General features: G+C 46.2%; 1 protein-coding gene across 1 annotated transcript in view; it reads right to left on the minus strand.

The window, feature by feature from the left end:
• BAZ1B (bromodomain adjacent to zinc finger domain 1B) overlaps window positions 1-23,193 on the minus strand; it is a 56,275-nt gene that overhangs the window by 13,134 nt on the left and 19,948 nt on the right. Inside the window, exons 3-13 of the mRNA XM_029961244.1 lie at window positions 21,426-21,570; window positions 20,572-20,770; window positions 17,771-17,892; window positions 16,774-16,971; window positions 13,908-15,600; window positions 10,524-10,662; window positions 9,949-10,079; window positions 9,093-9,204; window positions 2,281-2,379; window positions 1,683-1,860; window positions 1,018-1,203 (exon numbers count right to left, since the gene is read on the minus strand). Coding sequence (XP_029817104.1) covers window positions 1,018-1,203; window positions 1,683-1,860; window positions 2,281-2,379; window positions 9,093-9,204; window positions 9,949-10,079; window positions 10,524-10,662; window positions 13,908-15,600; window positions 16,774-16,971; window positions 17,771-17,892; window positions 20,572-20,770; window positions 21,426-21,570 — 3,202 coding nt within the window. The remainder of the gene's footprint in view (window positions 1-1,017; window positions 1,204-1,682; window positions 1,861-2,280; window positions 2,380-9,092; window positions 9,205-9,948; window positions 10,080-10,523; window positions 10,663-13,907; window positions 15,601-16,773; window positions 16,972-17,770; window positions 17,893-20,571; window positions 20,771-21,425; window positions 21,571-23,193) is intronic.

Here is a 23,193-nt window from a genome sequence, read left to right on the forward strand (position 1 = left end):
AGGTTGCTCCAAGTCCTGTCTAACCTGGCCTTGGACACTTGCAGGGATGTGCCAGGGCCTCACCACCCTCACAGGGAAAAATTTCTTCCTAATATCCAATCTAAACTTACTCTGGCAGTTTGAAGCCATTCCCCCTTCTCCTGTCACTCCATGTTCTTGCAAACAGTCTCTCTCCATCTTTCCTATAGGCTCCTTTCAGGTAAGCATCTAATACTTCTTTTTTTAAGCTGGGAATGTCAAATGCTTCTGCTGATTCAATTCTGATATTGCTGCTTCTGCTGCTGTCAGTGATCAGTCAGGGCAGAGCACACTTTGAAGGGGGCAGTGGGGAAAGCCTTGTCACGGAGCACTAATGTCCTGTTCAACTTGGTGCATAGAAACTGCCCCCAAGCACAAGTCCCCCCCTGAGGGTGAAACACTGGTACAGCTCAACTGCCTGCAAGACCCTTCCCAATGCTCCTCAGCCCCTCTCCATCCCTTTGATTTGGAGGGATATGTATTTAGACCCACAATATCCCTTTTTCTCTCCTGCAGGCACACACAGCTTGTTTGCCCAGACATCTCCATGAGTGTCACACAGCCAACAACTTGTGTCTCCTCTTGCCTGACACTGGAATTTGATCTAAACCTCACTCCTCTGCAGTCACCAGAACCTCAACAGGTCTCTTTGTGGATCAAGGGCACCACTAGTCCTCTCTGATGGATACAAATCTCAAGTTCTGTGAAAATGCTCCATTATGTGCTTTTATTAAAGAGAAACTGTACAGAGGGAACTTGACCTATTTCCTGTCATAGAGGAAAAATTAACTGCAGCTCCTCAGTATTATTTTGATTTTCCCTACACCTTCACTCCTCAAAATAAACAGGGAACACCTGGCCCCTCAAACACCATACCCACTGCACTCCAAACCTGAAATGGGAGGAAGCTGCTCAGGATTTAGTATCCCATGAACTGTACTGTCCCTGCTCAGAGAGTTCTAGTGCAAGACCAAAACAGAGCCCTGAGGTGAACAATACCTTGGCTTCTTCTGCCATTTTCTTGTCTTCATCTATCTCCTCAGCCTTGGCAATGTAGTCCTCTCCTTGGTGTTTCCTTCTCTTCTGCTTGGGGGCCATGAAACCTTGCAGAAACTTCTTCACAACCCCAGCCTGGAGTGCAATCACACACTCTCCAAAATCCTTCAGGCTCTCCAGTGAGTACACCTGTTGGGAAGAGCATATGATCCCATAACAACTGGATGTCTCTCTGTGCTGTGTAGGTGGGTATGTCCTGCAAATGGACACCTGTGATAACCACACTACATTAGGTATCTACCACATCTGGTTATGGAATCAGCATATTGCTGCTGTTTCAACAAGACATGCTGGTTCTGATGTAAAAGATAAAAATCACCTACAGAGTTCTGCTAATGCTCCACAGAGAAGTCTGCTGCCAGAATTAGGAAATGGGACAAATGAACAGCTGTGCAGGACGCCCAGCTCCAACATTATGACCCACCTACACCAAAAGGACCCTCGAGCCAGCAACGTGTCATCTTGAAATAACAGTTCAGAATTAAAAGACAAATGAGAAAACTGATTTTCCTGTCCCTCGTGTCTGAGGAAAACAAAAAGACTCCAGGCCTTCCACAGGAAGTATCAGCTCACACTTGTCTTGCTCAGTACTTTGCCTGTGCACTCACTTTTGCTTCATACTCTGGTGTCACATCGACGTATCCCAGGCCTCCCTTCTGCAGCCGCGTCGCAACCTCGATCAGGTCACTCCGGAGGTAGTTCAGCAGCTCCTGGTTGCCATCACAGGACTTGAGGCCCAGGTTCTGTTTCCGAGCCAAATGGATGGAATGTGTGATGTCCTGATACCTGGAAAATCAAACACAGCCTCTGAGTACAGAGCACTGCCCTGGGAGCTGGGCAGGCTCCAGACAATGGTCTTCACCGGGAGCTACGAGCTCCAGCAGTGCAGAACGTTCTTTGAAAGCCACCTGAAAGCACGTGGCAGTTGTGGCTCAGAGTGAACCAGCACTGCCTTTGTTCCAGTTTCACGGAGCAATTTAAAGACTGACAGAACCTCCTCACTGATCACAGTGTAACTTATCAAGGACCTGCAGTTACTGCCCAGGAAAACCAGCAATTTCTCAACCTCAGCGTCCTCCTCTTTTCAGCACAGGAATGACCAAAGCCCAGCCCAGGATGTTGCCCCAGGAACGGCAGGGATTGCTGTGCTGAGGACACACTTTGCCTTGGAGAAAGCACACGGAGGAAAACAAAGAGCAGGCTCACTTTTTCTCCAGGCGCTCTTTGAGCTGGCTCTCCCTCACTCCTTGGGGGTGCAGGCAATCCAGCAGCTCATCCAAATCCTTCTGACTGTCACAGAGAAACCTGAAAGACAGAACATGCGCCATCATCAGCTAAGGTATCTCTGTGGCAAGAGAATTTCTTCTTCTAAATGGTTCCCAAGGATCAGTAGGCAGGGATGACAGGTAACCTATATCCCAATCCCCAGAGAGCAAGGTGAAACACTTCCAGGAATGCTGGCAGAAGAATTCTGACTCAGGCTGGCCTTGTTTCACAGTCCCCAAATGTAGCCAATTCCAGGGTGAGAGAAAAAAAAATAAAATCAAAATAAACACAGAACTGATTTATTGATGTATTTTCCCCACTAGGTTTATCAAAACATTAGCATTTGAATTTAGTCATCTAGCCCAGGGACTCCATTCACTACACTGCAGTTGGTTTAAGTGATCTGAATGTCATGTTAGATGCACTGCAAGGATTAACAAGCCGTGCACTGCACAGCACAGCGATGTAATCATATCTTCTTTCACTAACAAGAGGTCCCCAGATTAAAAAGGGGATGTCCTGGCTGATCCCACAAGTGCTGCTGCTGGAGCTGTGTCCCTGTTCAGGCTGTGTCCCTGCAAGTGCACAAGTCCTCCTCTCTAAGCTCACCTGAACTTCAAAGGTCAAGTGCAGGGTGTGAAAACCATATTCAGCAGCTTGAAACCTTCCTGCTCAGGAATCCTTTGGGACAGGGATGGCCACCAGCAGTTATCCCAATCTAAAAGGGGAACACTTTTGCGGAGTTCTCTAAACCAGGCATCCTCTCTGCAATTCCAATCATGTTTTCACACTGGGTTGTAGATTTAAACTAGTTTTAAGGTTCTAAGGTAGCCTGAAATTCTGCTCTTTCCCTCTTATTTTTTTTTTCCAACTCTATTCTAGGATGCCACAGGGCCTCCTCACCTGATGGGGCAGGGATTCAACCCGAGCTTCAGAGCTCATTTACAGAAAATAAGACTAATTCCAAATCTTCTAGAAGAGGACTGCTCCTCAAAGAAAGGAAGTCATGGAATTGGAAAATCACCCTCATATGGAAACAACTGCAAAGGACCACTTTGTGATCCTTACCAGCCACAGAGAAGATTCCAGACCCAATTTTTCTTCTTGGGCACAAACTCAGATGAGCTGAGCAACAACTAGACAAAGATGCTGTTCTGCCTCCTCTTGGAATACCAGTCTCCACAGTGCTTATTTTAGGCAGAAATACTTACTAAATATCGGATCTGAAAAGAAAATATTTTGTAATTCTAGTGTGCTTGTATTAGGGGAATGGCCTCACAACTTGCATTCAGCTAGGAAATTAATTACTCTAATAAAACATAGGATTGCTTAAAAATGGAAGGAAAATGGTTTCTTGCCAGTCACCTGCTTCAGTACAACCCTCTGCACCCTGAGATCAAGACCCTTGGCTACCACTGTCCTCTGCATCCCTCCCTGTGAGAAACAGGATGGAGCAACTGCAGATTTCCTTCACTCAGCAGAATCTGTAACCACCTGGAAATGGCATAAACCAGCTCCAAACCAGCTGCCCTGCAGACACCCAGATTCCCAGGCACATTGAGATGGTTGCCCAGGTTATGATGAAACAACATCAGACACTGCTGGTGACAGATCGTGGGATCCAGCTGGAAAAATATCCAAGACAACCATGCCCAAGCTTTCTCAGCTTTCCCTCATGGTGGCAAATCAAGGGGGGAACTCCCTGCACTGTTTTGTCTTACTGTAAAAAGGAAAAGGCACTGGAAAGAGTCAGCATATGGCACTTGGATTCTCCAGTGTTTTGGGAAAAGACAATACAAGCTGCTGGGCAGTTGCAGAAAGCAGCTCCCATCCTTTTAATAAAGCCAGAAGTAAAGCCCTGGCACTTTATCCCCGCTGAAAAGGAAACTGGACAAGATAAAAGGAACATTTGCAACAGGTACCTGAGTCTTCCCCATTCACCCTGAGAGTAAGAACTGGGATTTCTGGGAGAGGGAACTGTTCTCCATCAGCCTGAGCTCAAATGTGCAACATATAAACACACCAGAGGCACCAGTGTTAGTCTGATTAGTAGCACACTTTGCTGCTCTGTGCAGCCACAGCTCCTGGTTCCCAGACTAGCCCCAGGTATTCCCTACTACCTGTAGGAACTACCTGCACCTCCAACTGGGGGTCAACCAGCTCCAGGCTGGGAGCATGGACATGGTAAGACAGGGCTGGCATTTTAAAGGGGGAGACAATAGTAAGTCTTTCCAAGAGGGAGGAGAAGGCCTGACACAGTCCAGGGGGATGGGAAAGATGCCTTTGGGAGAGTCAAGACCAGATGGAAGTCTTCAAACTGACCTAGAAGGGAGAAATCCTGACTGGTGCAAGGGCTTCCCACATCCCTAAAGAACAGCCTAGATTCTCTCCTGACGTTTCTGGCAGCACAAGCCAGACTGGTCAGCAACCAAAACAGAAGGGACAAATGGCACAAGTAGCAAGTCAAAAGGAGCTCCCAGTATCCACTCAGGCTGAGAATTCCTCCCTGTTCTCAGGATACAAGGCTGCAAGGGACAGAGAAAGGTATAAAACCTGGACTAGGGAATGAAGAAATCGAGAGGACAACATCTAGAGGAGCCCAGGACCAGTACCTGCTCTGGAGGGTTGGTGGAAACAGGGGAACTCCATCTGTAGAGTATAGGCTTGAGAATGGAGTCTGTCAGCACCCACTCATGGTTAACTCAAATTGTCTGCTGAGGGGACCCGCCAAACCATGCTGAATTCCTAATAGATGAAGAACAACGGGAGTTACTCTGCAGAGATGCCACTGTTTCCAAAATTCAACTGCTTTCTGACCAGGATGAGCAAGAAGTCTCCTGCATGCTAATATCCTGTGTGACCTGTGATTACTGCAGGGAAGACCAGGATATACACAGCTCCCAAGCACTATGGTATGGACAAACACTTCTTCAGGGACCACGTGCCCAGAAATTTTAAACAGGCAGATTTTTTTAATAAGCATCAATATCTGTGCAAGTGGGGCACAAGGTTAGGAATGGGACTGGGCCATCTGTCTGAAGAAGACAGAAGCAACCAAGTGTTTATGATTCTGTACAATGATTCAGCCTCTGCACTTTGAGGACAAAACACTGGGCCCTCTTATTTTTGGGGGCAAAATACTGAAAGCAGAACCACTTCTTTAAGACACTGTTTTTGTAACTCTTGGCAGAAGTATGAAATCTATCTCTCTCAGTATCCTACCAGCTCCCATCCCATCCTCAAGGACAAAAGGGGCAGGACTGTGAAATACAACTATTCAGAGTTAATTTGGTATTTAATTTCAAAGTCTCATTGCTCTGAAGTGTAAAATGGTAAAGCTGAAGATGCTCTACGTGCACTGTGAGGCTACTCAATCCCACATCAGACACACCACTAGGAAAAGAGACAGACAGTAGGACTTAAAGCAAAACACAAAGAAATGAAACTTCCTATGCACATGCCAACATCATGAGTTATGGCTGGAAGAGTCCTTGCATCCAAACAACAGGGTATGTAGACAGCCAAGGACTTCACTGTGGGCTCAGAGCTCCTCAGGCTGTCCAAGGACAAAAATCAGCCAAGGAGGAGACTCTTCCATAACCATCTACGCTCAAGAGAGTCCTTGAGATGGGAGAGATCAATGACAATGGCCCCAGAGGAAAACACAGGAATAGGAATATGGATTTCCTCAGAGGAAAATTCTAGTTCCTGTCTATCCCCTGAAATAACAGCTCTCAAGCTGTCACTTGGCTTTTTGCGAAAGCTCACCTGTAAATGGTGGCAGCTGTCAGACAGGTACTTAGCAAACAAGCTCTCTGCAGCTCCAGAGCTTTAAGGAAAAGCCTTTCAGCTGAGGGAGCTTATTGCTTAGCTGCAGGCATGGCTTTGGGTGCCCTGTCAGTCAGGGAGAGGCAGCCAGCCCAGCAGAGGGTGAATTAGAAGGGGTTATGTGTCCTTTGAGAAGCTGCCTCCGTGCCCCTGCTCGAGGCCCATGCCTGGCTCAGACCCTCCACCTGCATTACTGCACCTCCCAGCTGCCCTGCCTGGCACAACAGGGGCACAAGAATCCCATGAAAAAACAGCAGGTGCTGTGATTGTCAGCATTTAGAGTCCTTCCCAGCAGGGACTAAAAAGGACAGATAGTAAAGACGCTGTGGCCAGGCCAAGAAAATCCCACCCAGCTCAGTGTCTGATGTCTGAGTGGCCAAGGGGCAGCACAGGGACCTGCCCCTCCAGATTGCAGCATCTGCTGCTTCGAGGACTTCCCTGTGTGCCAGGACAAGAACCTTTGTGCTTCCTGTTCCTCAGTGAACTCCTCTCTCAGCAGTTTGTCCAGCTTTGAACAGGTACAATCCACAATCCACAGCAGCTGGCAGCAGTGAGCTGTGTACCTCAGCTGCAGCACTCTCCTCTCTATTTCAGAACTGCCATCTTCTAGTTTAATTCCCTGATCCCTTTTTTCTGTATCAAAAGAAATCCTCAAAAGAAGCTTCCCCATTCTCCTCTAGCATTATTCTCCATCTCCCTGCTGAACATACAGGTTGGAATATTTCTGTAACTTATTTCATGTCCCTTGGCCAATTATTCACTCATGAGAAGAGCTTCCCTCTTCTCCTAAGGCAAACCCTGTAACAACAGATCTGGTGAAGCAAGTTTGTTTCCCAAGGGAAAATGAAAATTGTTTTCCCCTTAGTCTGTACTTCAGTTTAGCATCCCTTTTATTCTTTCACTTAGACTCAACCACAGCTTCTAAGTAGGCTTTCTTACTTTTAACAGCTTCCTTATCCTGATGCAAGCCACAATCAGGATGTTTTGTGATTGCTGCTGCTGTTTTTTTTCCAAGTTCCTCAAACCTTTTTCTTCAAAGGTGAGAGGTAACACTTGCTCTGACCAGCTAGTGTGGAAACTCTAAAGCAAATCTCTCTGAAAGTGTTTTAGGCTTCTGGCTGCCTTTAAACTTCTAAAGAAGCTTCTTAATTCTTTTAGTTGCTCTCTTTTTCACAAAAAGGAGAACACCATCCATTATGGCCACTCCATACAAAACAGAACATAATTCAGCACTGAGTGTGTCCAGGATTTGGTTCCAAGAGCTGCTCCTCCCAGGCTGTGTGACTGGTTACTCCATGCAGCACTCCTGCTTCTGTCACCACTCTGATCTCTCTCAGCATGTCCTTGGGAGTGGCCAACCTGATAGAGCAGATCAAATACTGTGCTTTTTCAAGTTCAGCCTGGAGTTACAAGTTACAGGAGTTCTGTGTTAATTAACTCATCCAATTTGGCTCTATGCTGCCCTCAGGGTTAGCAATATGCACTCTAAATTTAAGGTACTGTTTTCCTCATAGAATTGGTCCTTCTCCTTGTCATCTCTGCTCAACGAACACCAAGACAGAGCAGGCAGTCAGGAAGAGCAGAGGACTTCCCTGTGGGTCATAGTGTCCTCCACAACCCCTGTGCAGCACCCATTCCCCAGGAAAGCCCAATTGCCTGAATTTTGGCCACAAGACAAGACATGAAAAGGCCCAGACTGAGAATGGGGTGGAGATTTCTCATGGCAGGATGGGGCAGAGAAGGAAAGCACAGGAACTCTGATCTCCTACACCTTGCTGCCATTACAGAAGGGGTAGAGCAACACAAAGAGTCATCTCTTAATGCTGGTGGCTCAGATCAATCAAGACACCCACAGATTTCAGCCTCTGACAGTTCCTGGTGGGTGAGCAGGAACATGTTTGGTAAAGTAGTTCTGACTGGCAACTATTCCTTGGAGCTGAGTTCAACTTCTATTTCTCAAAGACCAAGTAACCCCATCCTGTGTGTCAGCAGTGGAGAACTCTGGGGAACAGACCCTGCTGAGAGGGGAGCTACAGGAGCATGTACTTCTCAGGGTTATCTAAAAAATGCAGAGTCCTCCACAGGCAGTTAACAGGTAAAGCTTAGCCAGTGTTTTGTGGGGTGGGGACACTGCTGAGCACTCCTTAACACACAGAGCAACACTCAACACAGGAGAATTTCTTTAAGGACACTGGTAGGGCCAGTTACTGGAGCAAGTCCCAGTCAAACGTGCTCAAAGGAGATCTGATTCACTTAGAAGACATTGCTTGGCATTGGGAAGCGTTACAGGGATAACAGGCTGTCAGCATGGAAGAATAACTTTGCTATCCCAGCTATCAGCAGGGACAAAAATTAATTCTATGGTGCTATAGGAAAACAAGTGGACACACCACCACAGCCTGCTGGGAAGCCCAGGAAGAAGACTGGAGGAGATGAGGAGCTGGAGGAGGACTCTGCATGTCTCACATAGTACAAGAACAGGAAGGATATAGGCCTGTCTCCAGAGACATCCAGGAAGACTTAAATTTCTTGTGCTCAAGGGCCTCACGTGCCACAACTCAGGTCTGCTGAGATGAACCATAAACAAAAACCCTGACACTGCTCCCCTCCTTTTTTTTTCTTTTAAGTATCACTTACCAATACTGGTAAGTACACAGCAATATATCAAAGCAGCATTTTACCATCTTAATTTATACTGTCTTTATGTCTGATGGATTAGACTGAATAAAGACTCCACTGGCTCTTGGACTGGCTACCCTGTTAGCAGGACAGTGATAACATCAGCAGCAGAGGCCTGGGGAGCTGCTGAACCAACCCAACAGCTCAGTACTGAAAGAGTAACAGGTTCATAGCAAAAGAAACGTGTCTAGACTCCTCGACCTCTACACTTCTGAGTATTTTGGGGCTACAAAAGCGTGTGTTACCATAAGTTCTGGCCCTGCTTGGGAGTGGTGGTCTCGGCGGGCAGGTCTGTGCCGGGCACGGAGCGGGGCAGTTTGGTCCCTCGGCCGTCGCTGCCTGTGCTCTTCCTCTTCTCTGCAAGAGAAAAGCACAGGCTCAGCTGGATTCCTGAGCAGCATTCCTGCTATTCCCAAAATATAAACCCCCCAGTTTCACTTTTTAGCTGTGTACTGACAATGCACTTTGAGAACTGAAGGAGTTATAAGCAGCCTGTGTTTGTATTTCTGAGCATCTCAGACAACGGTCTGACGTGGATTTAAACCTTTGCTCGTTGAAGCACTTGCTTGTTAATTCTCCAAGAGATCATGATGAAATCCTGCCCACTGGCTGGGAAAGCACACGGGCAACAGCTGAGAGATAACAACAGCTGGAATCAAGTGGTGTACAGGAACACAGCTGGTCAGTATTTGAAAGAGTTCACATAAGAAAATATACCCATGGAGGGGCTTGGAATGATACACCTCCAGCTCAACCAGCCACTGAGAAAGGGGACTGCTAAGTTACACCTGGATGAAGGATCTCCCTGCAGGTCTGCCCTGCTCCATTCCTCTACATATGCCTGCTCTGATCCTTGTCCAAGACAATCCCACCAGGTGAGGGCTCAGATCTAACTTCATAAGCTCTCCCATGCAGGATTGCTGCAGAGGGACTCAGTGCCAGCCTGTGATGTTCCAAAAGCAAGAAATGATCAGGACTGAAACTCAGCTGGAGTCAGATTATAGCAGGCTCTTCTGTCCCAAGAACTATTTCCACATACAAGTGTTAAGTTTCCTTTCCCAAACATGGATTTTTGCCCCCAGAGAAGCATGGTGACCATACCTCCAGGGCTGTGGTCCTTCTTCAGATCTTCCTTTTTCTGGTGGGGCAGGGTGAACCTGTAGTCTATACTGTCATGTACCCAACCCTTCTCGATGAACAATCCAGGAACCTCATCCGAGAACAGCCAATACCTGCAGGAAACACGTGTGTTAACAGGCCCCTGCCTCCTCTGCTGGCTGGTTACACACACAGGCTTTTATCTGCATTGAGGGGAGAAGCATCTGTGTGCATCTGAATGCACGGGTGTCTATCTTAGCCCAGCTGAGAAATGTGGAAAGCTTTGATTAGAACCCATTCTGAGAGCATTCCTGTGCAATAAATATCTAAAAAGAAGAAAAGATGACTGCAATGAGGTTCCTGAGCACTGATGTCGAGTGATCCTGACCTCCATGGGAAGGCCACAGAAAGCTGGGCATGTACCCACCCACTACACTCCATATACACAAACAGCTCCCTTCTCTCTTCTCCACAGTTCCTACATTCTCCCTCCCCATCAACCCTTTTCCAGGGGCTGCTGTCTGACACAGCCCCCTCCCAGGGCAGAGCTGCCAGCTCAGGGGCGTTTCCTTCCCCACCTGTTGTGGTTCCGGTCGGTGCCCACCGGGGTTCTGCGCATCACCAGCTTGGCTTTGGCAATTCCATCCTGGAAAGTTTTCTCAGCTGCAGCTTTATGCCTCCGGATTCTTTCTTCCTCTGCTTCTCTCTCCATCCTCACTGTTGGAATTAGCACAGAGCAGAATTAGCTTTTCTTTGCTATATCCAGACACCAATATTGTCTTTTATTTTACCACACTGTGGGGGTAAAAAAAAAAATCTATTGGGAACTTTAGTTAATATTCTTTTAGCACAACCATCCAACCTTTTGTTTTACTTTCCACCCATCATTCTAGAAAAAAGATCAAGAATTAAGAAGTCGAGGCACAAGGATAAACTGGGCTGAAGAAAGCCTGGATAAAAATTGTCTGGAGAAATTAGTCCTTATTATTAGTTCCCATTGTAGGAAATGTGGGAGAGCATTAAAACAGAAACCTCAGTCCTCCCACACATGACAGAAGTACTGAAATTTTAGTAGCTTTCAATATCCATGGCTGTGGACAAAAAACAGGGAAAAGAAAAATATGAAGTGGCCTAAATCCTGGCATCACAGGCTCCTGGCAAGAGCTTAAAGAGCAAAGCATGTCCTTTCACATCTCTAGGTAAGAAGCAGGAAGCGAGGCAGCTTCTGCCAAGAATCATGTCATGGGATCACTGAACTGTTTGGGGTGGAAGGGACCTTAAAGATCATCTCATCATGATCCATGGGCAGGGACACCTTCCACTAGCCCAGGTTGCTCCAAGCCCCGTCCAACCTGGCCTTGGACACTTGCAGGGATGAGGCAGCCACAGCTTCTCTGGGCAACCTGTGCCAGGCCCTCACCACCCTCATAACCAAGAACTTCCTCCTGTTATCCAGCCTAAACCTACTCCCAGTTTGAAGCCATTCCCCTCGTCCTGTCACTTCAGGCTCTCTCCACCTTCACTGTAGGTTCCCTTCAGGCACTGTAAGGCCACAATTAGGTGACCCTGAAGCCTCACAAAGGAGGGTCCAAAGCAGGTGGAATGAGACCATAATGAAGGGGAAAGGTGAAGGGGGGCAGGCAGAAGCAGCACAGAGAGGCCAAGTGCTGCCTGAGGCCCAGGGACGAGGTACCTTCTCGTCAGAACTTTTCCCAGGCTCCCTTTCTCTTGGAGCCATTTTCTGTGTCAAGCCAGGTTTGATAACAGTTGATTAGTAAATATCTGGTAAGGCTCTCAAGTCCTGCCAATGTAATTAATCCTGATTAGAGGAGACCTGATGAAAAACATACCCTTGGCATTTGTTACCCCAACTTGGAGGATCAGCTTTTATAACAAAATACCACCAACAACCCAACTAATAGCAACTGCAGCAAACTGTCCTGTTAGTCCCATCCTGCCAGGCACAAGCAGCTGCCCAACCCAGTCTGTAAGTATCAACTCCTCCCTAAATTTTATGACCTCTCCCTGTGTCACAGGACAGAAATCAGAGCAAGGAGCAACAGCCAAGTGCCAAGTTTTTACATCTGAGTCTCAGAAACCACATCAGGAGACCCATTCAGCAGGTAGTACTGATATGATCCCTCCAGAATTCCTCGTCTCCTTGACACCTTCAAGACTTCCTGCCTGATGCTGGCTCCAGTGCCACCTCCCTCCTCCTCAGTGCCCTCCCCACGAGAGCCAAGACCCCAAAGACAAACCCAAGCCATTCTGCCACCCAGCTCTCCAATCCTGCCCCCATGGGATATGGTGGGCATTCAGGACACAGGAATTTTTCCCAGCCAGCTGCACAGAGCAGTTGCAGCAGGTACCACCAAGTGACAGGATAAGGACAGACACCTGACTTTAAGGACTTTCCCAAGCAAAGGACAGACACTTGAATTTATTCATTTGCCAAAACTGTTCAAACAAAATGAGAACAAAGACACCAAACCAGAGGGTTCCTGCCCACACCTCATTTTCAGTAGTGAAGGTGAGCTACTCTCAGCTGCACTTTCCTCTCTAGCAGGCTCCCTTAGCTGTACAAGCTTCCAGCTCTCCATCACTTTGGACAGCCTGTATGGGAACTACTCCTTCGTGGAGTGATAAGGCAAAGAACAATTAGTAGGTGCTGCAGTAACAAGGAAATGGAAGTGACTCGACTTTTACTATCAAGAAAATACTGATAATAACCACATTATCTCAACAGGAACTTCTGCATTGGCTTCTTTTGAAGTCCAAAAAGAATAAAAAGATAAATTTCTGCTTTCTTGAAGTGGTTTTAAGAGGCAAGCTGGGCAGCACTGGTTGTAATCTTGACGGGTTTAACTTGGAAGAAGTCAGAGCTCCCAGTGTACACATGTTACCAGAGAGGTGAAAGAGAAACCTCTGACTGTGAGATGGCTTTAATCTGACACAGAGGAGGTTTAGTTTGGATAACAGGAGGAAGTTCTTGGCTGTGAGGGTGGGGAGGCCCTGGCACAGGTTGCCCAGAGAAGCTCGTGGCGCACCTGGATCTGCGAAGTGTTCCTAAGGCCAGTTGGATGGGGCTTGGAGCAACCTGGGCTAGTGGAAGGTGTCCCTGTCCATGGCAGGGGGTGGAACCAGATGAGCTTTAAGGTCCCTTCCAATCCAAACAATTCAGGGATTCTTGGTCTCCTAGAACAGATATTCCCACATTCCAGCTAAGGCACACAAGCCAGGCTCCATGTGGGATGTTTGTCCCTCAGTTGTTTCAGAAATAACCAAGACAAGTTGTGCTATCCACCTCCCTCTGTCCAGTACCCACATTTACAACAACAACAAAAAAATCCCTAAAATGTAATTCCAAAGTGTTTTGCTCTTCACATCCACGCCCCTCAGCAAACAGCACTCATTACACAGTCACACACAAAGTTTGGTGTTGCAATTCATGATTTAGAGAGGTGAGTGGACAGTTTATATTTACACAGCTCCATAACTAATTCTTTGAAGTGAGAAACTGCAAAATGAGGTTTATTGTGCAAGTTGTTCTGATGTGGGAGAAGGGCTGCTGGCATCAGCCTGATAACATGCAGGGCAGCAAGGCCAGCAGCAGCTGTTGGAACTGGCTTTCAGGCAGGAAGCATCTCCTCTCCATGTAAGAACCAGATGATATTTGGACATAGACGAATTTTTGGTTGCTTTCTGTTCCCAAAACAGATACTCTTTTGTCCAACCTTCCTTGGCCTGACAAAATTAGAAAGGTACTGAACAAAAGACACCCACACATGAAAAACTTTCTCTTAAAACTCCAGATTTTTGAGCTGCCACAGGAACCACAGCAGCAGCTGAGTTAGAGATCTCCAGTGAGCAAAACCCACATAACCAGGCAATGCTTCTGAAAACAGGCCATGAATTTTGCCAGGAAGTTATTCCACGACACACTCTCTTGGTATTTTTCTTACCTCTCATCTGTATTTCTTGTTGCTCCCTCTCTTTCTTGGCTTGGATGGCGAGAAGGCGCCTGCTCTTCACAGCACTGATCATGTCGTCGGCTTCCATCTCCACCCGGTGCTCCATTTTCATCATCTCTTTTTTCTTCTCATTCCTGCCCATCATATGCTCATCTTTGCCGTTCTCCTTGCTCTTGGCCACCATTTCTTTCCTCTTCTGTTTCTCTGCCCTCTTCTTGTCGTTCTCCTCCTTGAGGACGGCCAGGCGCTCCTTCCACAGCTCGGCCGACGCCTGTTGCTTGGCCTCCACGTGGTCCTGCACCGAGTACGTCATGAGGATCCGGTGGCACAGCGCCCCGAGGATCCGCAACTTCTCCTCAGGAGTCAGCTCGAAGAACTCAGATGTCTCCAGCTTCTCCAAAAACTCATCCTGTACTTCGTTATCGTCAAAAGCTGCCGAATCCTTGCTCTCATCTACGTTATCCGAGACCTCGCTCTCCTCTTGCACGTCCGACTTGCGCAGGCACAGGCGAACCAGCTCGGAAGCGGAATGCAGGGTAAGTGGGATCTCAGAGAGCTTCATTCCTAGCTCAGCATAATCCTCAGCAATCTCATCCTGCAGCAGGGTCTGCAAGAGAATCACCAGTACTCGGTTCAAGTACAGGAAGCCTCCCTTTTCTGCACAAAGGGCTTCCATCAGGGACACGGCCGTGATGGGATACTGAGCATCCGGCATCAATAACCCTGAGTAACAGCTCAGGAACTCCACCACCATGGCCACATCCCCAAAGAGCGTGTTAGGAAGTCCTTCTGGAGTATCAACCAGTTTGAAAGTAGGCAATGTCTTCCCTTTCAGATCTTGGTCCTCAAATCTCTTCTGTTTTTCCAGTTTTTCCTTCATCTCCTTCTCCTTCCGCTCCTTCGCTCTCTCCTTCAGTTTCTCTTTCAGCTTCTCCCTCTTCTTCTTCATGTACTCCTTCCTCTGCTCCTCAGTCATGGTGGCCCATCTCTTCCTGTGCTCCAGGAGCTCGTAGCGTTTCTGCACCAAGCCCCGCAGGTCCTCGGGGAGCCGGGCCCGGTCCTCGTTGGAGAGCAGCCGAGCAGTTTTGGAGATGATGCAGGACAGAGCACTTTTTTTGTCCTCCCGGTCTTTGTTTTCCTTGTAATAGGCAATGAGATGGAGCGCTGCAGGTGGCAGGTGCTTCTGGGGTTTCCTGGAAGATCCAGGGGTGCCTCCAGAATTCCTGGGAGTCCTGGACACCTTAGTGGTACCTTTAGCCATGTCCAACAGTGTCATTTGTTTCATTTTCATCTTGGGGGTCTTCAAGCCTTTCCTGGGAGACTTGGCTTTCCCCGATGATTTCTGCCCATTGAGAACCCTTTTGCCTCTTTGTTTTTTGTCCAAGGATTTGTTGTTGTCCTTTCCTAATCGACTCCTCTTTGGAATGTGAAAGTTAGAACCAAGTTTAGCAGGTGATACAATTTTCATCACCTCTTCCAGCTCCTCTTTAGGACTTTTTGAATTCTTAGAGTTTTTCACCTTCAGTGGAGAGCCAATTATAGATTTCTCCAAATGCACGTGACACCAGAGAGTGGGGCTCAGAGGCTGCCCCAGGGATGATCCATCTGTTTTGGATTTCTTAGCAAGCTTTCTGTCAGGTGATCGAGAGCTTTTCCTCTTGGTTGAGGGGTTGAGAGTCATATACTAAAATGAAAGAAAGAATAATTTTGTATTAATACTGAAAGGTAAATAAAGGTTATCTAGATATTTCTGTCAATTCTGTCAATGATTTTTGCCCATATTTTTAATGTATTTTCCAATGAAACTGCTCAATGCATTAAGGGTAACAGGCTTCTGTAATCACAGAATCGCAGACTCAGAGAATGGCCTGGATTGGAAGGGACCTTAAAGATCATCCTGTTCCACCCTCCTGCCATGGCCAGGGACACCTTCCACTAGCCCAGGTTGCTCCAAGCCCTGTCCAACCTGGCCTTGGACACTTTCAGGGATGGGGCAGCCACAGCTTCTCTGGGTAACCTGTGCCAGGGCCTCCCCACCCTCACACTAAAGAATTTTTTCCCAATATCCAATCCAAACCTACTCTCTGTGAGTTTGAAGCCACTCCCCTTGTCCTGAACAAATATTTCTCTTCTAGTTTTAGAACAACAAAGTCCACAAAAAAAGTGAGTTTACCAAATGAACAAATCAGTGCTTTCTACACCCAAAGATGGATGTTAGAACTGCAGATTTCATGATATGGCATTGAGTTGGTTAACTGTCTTTGGCTGGTCAGTACAAAGAGCTAGAAAATACCCATCCCTGATACTTGAGTATTCAGTACAAAATTTGTGGTATCTGCCAACCCTCAGTCCATTCCCATACAAGGGTCAGGCATCATGATGTCACACACATCCAGCTCCTGTAGCTATGAAAAGGGCCCACTACTTGACACTACCAGGTAGGACTGAGCTCTTCCATTTCTCTACACCAGGAAATGTCTTCACTTGTAGACAAGCAACATAAACTACTGGAAAAACCTCAAAAAAGGCAGTTACACCTCAAATTTTCAGAGCAGACCGCTTTCAGACACTCAAGCTGTGTCACCTCTCAAAGAGTCAACCTTCAAAAGAGTGGGTTTTCCTTCTCTGTTTCTCTCTGGAAGGATTTAGAGGACTTGTGGATGTGGCACTTGGGGATATTGTTCAAGGATGGCCTTGGCAGTGCTGGGGGAACAGCTGGACTCAATGATCTTAGGGGGCTTTTCCAACCCTAATGATTCTGTGACTGTAAAACCCACCCAGCGCACTGAAGTCTCCGCTGAGACTAAGAGTGTAGGACGAGTGTGACAGCAAAGGAGGTACTTTTAGGAATTCTTACCTTATGTGGGTCAAGCAAGAAGTCACTAAATTTACTGGGCAGAGAGTATTTCTTCACCAGCTCATCCTCCACGACCCACGGGGCGTTCTCGCACGTGCCGGCGCGGAGCGCGTTGTGCCGGATGAAGTACCTCAGGATCTCCTTGTTGGGAGGGCGCTCCGTACGGACCAGGCTGTCTGCTGGAACGTTGCTGATGATCTGGGAGATCACAAACAGGCAGGCTGTTAATGATTAGCTTCTAAGCACATCATCGCTTCAGATCATGCAGCTAAAAAGAGCAAGACTGTTGTATTGCTTCATGTCCACTGAGTCCTCGCTCTTTAAAGCTCTCTTGGAAAGACTCAAACCAAACAGAGCTTGCAGAACTGAGAGAGAGATTGGTAGAAGAATCAGTCAGCCAAAACAGTTAAAACCATGAGTTCATGTTGCAGATTTCTTTCCAGAGCCCACTGCTTTATTTCCAACCTTCCTCCAGCTTGTGCTTGCTACTGACTTAAAAGCTTTTACGTATTCATGTTTATTTTGTTTTGATTTTTTTCCTGAGAATACAGGAACAACTCTACATGTGGTACTCATTAAATGGAGGTCAGCACTGCCTCTCTTGTGAAATTAGCAAAGAGCTGACAAAAAGCACAGAGCAGTGAGGCAGTTACCCAGCACTTACCTCCCAAAGCACTGCTACCTCCGACTCGGAGCAGCTCAGAACAAGAGCTGCAACTGCCACTCATGATTTGACTGGTCTCATTAACTGCCTGACCAGAGATGAGCCACTTAACAGCAACCACTCTAAAGCCCTGTGACTCAGTGTGTGGTACCAGGTGTTTCCATGCACAAAACCCAATTACAGATAGAAACAGCCAGGCTGGTCAGCCCTACAGACAACTCTCCTGCTTCCAATGCCATGGCTCCGGCAGAAAGTGCTGTATAATCACTGATAATGACTAATTAAACTTGCATATTCAAGTTATAACAGAAAGGACTCGTGCAGACAACTCACCTTATCTTCATTTTTCAGTTTCACATCGTATTTGTGTGGCAGGAATTTAGGTGGAACCCACTTCCTTTCTTCCTTCTTCAAAGAAGTGGGAAGCTTCCGAGGAGACCTACGGGCTCGATCATCTGGTAAAGCAAAGTGAGACATTGTCTTCACATTAGAGGAAACCAAAAAGATTAAAGCACCCTACTCCTCACTATCTGTACAGTGTTAAACCAGAATATCAGGAAAATCTCCCAAACTGGGTTTTACAGTATCCTAAAGAATCCTGGGAATGGAGGCCCTAACCAGCCCTGAGGTAGGGGGCAACATATTTTTCAAGGAGTATAAAGCATCATCTGCATTTAAAGCTATCTCTCTGCAGAGAGCTTTGCAAAGGGAGAAAATGTCTATATAACTCACCAAGGGGCACCTTCCACTAGCCCAGGTTGCTCCAACCTGGCCTTGGACACCTCCAGGGATGGGGCAGCCACAGCTTCTCTGGGCAACCTGTGCCAGGGCCTCATTACCCTCCCAGGGAACAATTTCTTCCCAATATCCAATCTAAACCTACCTCCTTCAGCTTAAAGCTCAAGCTGCAGAACCCACCTTCAGCAGTTCATCCATTTTCAGGACAATCTAACCTTTCCTCTCACTTCTGCAGATTTTCCAGAGTTCACTCCCTAAGCACCTAACAGTACAATGTCAATCCAGATTGCACAAATGATGCAATAAAGCTGGCATAAAGCCTTATTTTTAGCTTCTGAAGGAGAGCAGACTCCTAACCAGAGAGACTGAAATTCTCTTTGTCCCTTTTCTCCTCCAAGAAAACAAACAAGTTTGACACAAGTATTAATAAAACTGCCAAGGTTCGCTCTGCCCCCTCGTGTGTGCACAGGCAGACACAGTTCTTACATCACAGACAGAGCCTGTTACTGCTTCCAAACACTCACTCTCGTGTAGTGACTTCAAATCACATCCCCAGTGGTCAAGTGTGAACGTGATTAGAGAGTAAAACTCCAGGTCAGTGTGTTTGGGAACCCCCAGACTCCATATCCTGCTTCTGTGGGTGCAGTTCAGCACTGGAACCCACCAAGTGTGTCAGCACTTCCCTACTTCTGCAGCCTGCTGTGTAACTGGAACAAGTGCTACACAATTATTTTAACACACTCTGGAATAATTTGACTCAATAATGATTTCAATGATTTGATAATGTCATAATTCAGTAATTACCATGAACCTAAGTTCTATGAAAACCCAGAATATAAAAGCATTAGCAGTAAAATATCCTTTTAATAAAAGCATATGTACAAGCAGTTAAGAGATGAGTGCTTACTGCTTTTCCTGCTTAGGTTATGACTATCCCAGAATCTTGGGTTGGAAAATGCTGAGGTTCATCTTTTCCAGAAAGGGAAGGACAGGCCCAGCTTACAGAGGTGACTAAACACAGGCCAGAACCAGCTGAGTCAGAGGCTGAAACAGGAGCAGGCAGCCCCATTCCCGTGATATCCAACCTTGGAGCACTGCACTGGCAATGCCAGTAGGAGCAGAGCTGGACACAGCTGCTGGAATACCACACAGTGGACCAGGGTAAACCTTTACTAAAACACCCAGGCCTAAAAACACTGCTGTAAATTTTGTCACTGAGCATTTTTAAAGTAAAAAGTACTTCCTATGCCTTGTACGGCACTCAACAAAAAATATATGTATACATAAATAATTCAAAACCACTGGCCCCTCTCCCAGCACAACTCCTGTTTCAAAGGATGTGTATAAGGCCAGATTGTTTCTACACCACCTTTTTTTTCCATCCTGGTTCTACAGGGCACTGCAATGAAATCAGAACAGCTCAGAACATTTTCCAGTACCATCAGAAAGAGCTGGCAATTATTAGGACTAGAGTTTGGTAGAGCTTGTTTTCCACTCCTGACTTTGCTATTTGCTTGCTGGGCTGGTTTCAGTTTCCTCTTCCCCACATTAGAGGAGGTCACACACACACACCTTCCCCAGATGCTGGAGTGGCTATTTACAAATGCCAACAGTTTATTCCATTTACAAGCCTTTAAAATTAAGCTCTCCAGGTCAGAGCCACACTGTGAAACTGGGCTTTTCTTGTCAGTTTGAAAACACTTTTTGAAATCTATTTTAAAGAATCTTATAATTCCATTTTTAAGAAGTCACACAGGACAAATTATTGGGGTTTTCTTTCAACACCACCTTCTCAGAGCCAGGAAAAACCTTGGATATCACTGCTTAGCTCTGCAGCAAGGAGGAACAGGTAAGAGAGAACAAGGTTTCAAAGCATGTTTTATTTTGAACCCTTAAAATAATTAATATTATTTTTCTGCATGAATTTTGCCTCAGCATTTGAAAATTGGAAAGGGGATAAACCAAAATGAAAAAAAAACCAACACTTATTTTTTATGACAACTGGGGACATAAAGAGACTTACAGCTTGTCTCTGACTGCAGAAGAACAGGCTTTGGAGCTAGAGAGGTTTGCACTGAGGATGAACATCAGAGCAAAAACTTGATTCTGCAAGAACTTTTACTGCCCCCCTCACTTTTATTTTTAAATACACTTGTTATACTTTAGAAGTTTATACATTTCATTACACCTTAGACTGACAGCACATTTTCTGCTTTAAAACAGGTAAGAAGAGCTGAAAGCCAAGTGATGCCCCCAAAATTCAGCCCTAACATGGACAATTCCAGGATTTCATCCCATAACACTCTTTAAACATTCACAGCCCAGGTCTGAGACATCCCTACACTCCAATACTCACTGCCAGCTGCTACCCACTGCCATGCTGCCTCCCTACTTACTCATGCTTTCCCTCCTGTTCTCATCCTCCTTCAGGAGAGCTTCCTTCTGGTTGTCCTGGGCTGCCTGGCTGGAGTTCTCCTTGTCACTGGATGGGGAATCACAGGCTCCATCAGATTTCTTTTCTGAGGTCTCTTCATCAACTTTCTCCAGGGGATGGATCTTCACAACCTTCACAGGCAACATTTTCTCCTTGCCAACCTGCAGGGAAATATTGGTGAAAAGTGGACCTGAGCAAGACACCTGAGCTAATGGGCTTTAGCACTAAGAGGAAGGGAAAAAACAAAACAAAAAATCCCAGTTTTGGAGGAACTTTCTACTCATTAGAGGTTTTTTAGAGATTTTTAAGGTGTTGACTTCAAGTTACATTAATTTAAGACTACTGCTCCTTCTAGAAATGTGTCAGGTGAAAAGATTGTGGAAGATGGTACTTTTTAACTTCTTTTAACTAGAGTAGGTATTTATTTATACTTAATTATATACACAGACCATCACATATTTAAGCACTGTAACAGTTGTATCTGTTTCCCTGTGCAAACACACAGATCAGTATTTTACTCTTGCCATCATCCCATGATCCTGGAATGGTTTGGACTGGAGGGGCCTTAAAGATCATCCAGTTCCAACCTCCTGCCATGGGCAGGGACACCTTCCACTGGGAAGTATGGGATATCCACATGCTTCTGCTTATGGAACCATTTTCCATCCAAAAGCAGGTGATGCCACTGGGATTCTAGAGAAAACAAACTCACCATCCTTCTGATAGTGTGAGCAGCCAACATATGCCTCCCATCTCCTGCCTTCAGCTACCTGGAATTAGCAGAAGCATGGGATAAAATGGAAAACAGAGCCTTACCTCAAAGTCACACTCTTCTCCCACTGCGAATTTGGTCATGATCTCCAGCCAGGCTGCATCCACCAACTTTTCCAAAGACACCGTGTTGTGGTGGACAATTTCCAGGACCTGTTTCTCATACCAGATGGGGAATTCCTCCTTCAAGCTGAGCAAGCACATAAGAAGTTTTCATTATTCAGGGGATAAAAGCTGAAATGCAAAGTAGCCTCCCATTTCCCAGTTCCAGGAACGTTAACAGCCAGGACAATGTTTGAGGCAGATGCCCCATTAGCATGCAAACATCCAAGGGCTTTTTGCTGCTCTCCCTCCCCCAGGTGTTAGCTGGCATGACAATACAAATCATCCAGATCCTTCCCAGAAGGAATGCCATAAACACTCAGGAAGAGCAGCACTGAGTGTGAGCCCTTTCATGCTGGTTATTACTGTTTATTAGATATTAAATATATATCAAGACCATGTCATTATTCTGGGGCTTGTTACTTCTAAAATGTTTGCCTCCAGCACCTCAATGCTGATGAAGATTTTTCCTCTGCCAACACAGTAAAAAAAAGACAGAGGCAGGTTTACCCATCTTTCCACAGAAAAATATCTTGAGTGTTTCACCATGTCACGACTTATTCATATAAAGGAGAGAAACGCTGTGACAAATTTACTTCCCTGATTTCCTCTCTAAAAGGTGAGGCCAGTTGGCTGACAGAGGCACTAAGAAATATGTTGCATAAAGCCTTGTGGCTACAAAGTAAAGTCCGGTTCAAGTTACCATCAGGAGGAACAAAATAGTCCATTTTTCCAAAACACTTTTCGGCTTCCCAGCCTCAGGGATCCATGGCTGAGAACCCTCAGCTGTACTTGCAGTGCTACAACTGCCATGAACAAATTTATCCCGTTAGCAAACTGCCTAAATGGACTTTTTTATCCAGCCTAGTGTCAGGTATTAAAGCAGCCAGACTGCCTGGGAAGCTTTTCATCCCATTTCAAAGAGACAAGACCAAAATCTCATTTCACAGAGTCTTTTTTTCCCCCCAAAATTAGAGAGACTATGGCTAAATTTGTTACCAAGAAACCTTCCATTTGTATTTCATTGACATTTCTTCAATTTTGTTTTCTGAAGTGGCCAACCAATCCAACATGGATAACCAAAAGGAAGCAGCACTGAACCAGTGAGTTTTGACTCAGAATTATGAATTTATGGAGCTGGCTCTGCACCCTTCTCTCAAACAAGAACAGCAGGAAGCAAAGCCTGAAGGCAGCAGTGTGTCAGCCTTCACAGAAATTAGGACTATTAGCAAATGGGTTTCTTATTTGTTGACTTTAAGGTTGTGATTAAGCCCAAATGATGGGGAATTTCTCCTTAGGCAAAGGCTGTGAACTCTTTGCCAATGATTCAGAAATGTGGAGAGGCAGCAGAAAATTTTGCCTCTTAGGTGGTACTGCTGATACCCTGCTCAGTCTAAATCCAGGGAAAAATGTCCCACAAGCCCAGGTCATGAGTTTACAAAATGGAAAAGCACGTCTTTTGTTAGGCAAAATTCCTACAATTTGGTAATCACACAAATTGTGTGTTATATGTGTTGGCTGAGCCAAGGACCTGCACCTTTACAGCAAATTCACTTCTGTAGCCATGCTGGATCTCATCCAAGGATTCCTGTGGGCTGGAGGGGGAGGTCAGGGCCACAGCAGCCCAGAGGAACACTGGGGGTCTGCACAGAGCAAGGACTCTTATTGCTTTCCCTCAGCTCTTTGTTGTTTCAAGCAGTGCAATTCCCTA

Source organism: Manacus vitellinus, unplaced genomic scaffold (assembly GCF_001715985.3).
Source record: "Manacus vitellinus isolate BGI_N305 unplaced genomic scaffold, ASM171598v3 scaffold_32_pilon, whole genome shotgun sequence".
Classification (NCBI taxonomy): Eukaryota; Metazoa; Chordata; class Aves; order Passeriformes; family Pipridae; genus Manacus; species Manacus vitellinus.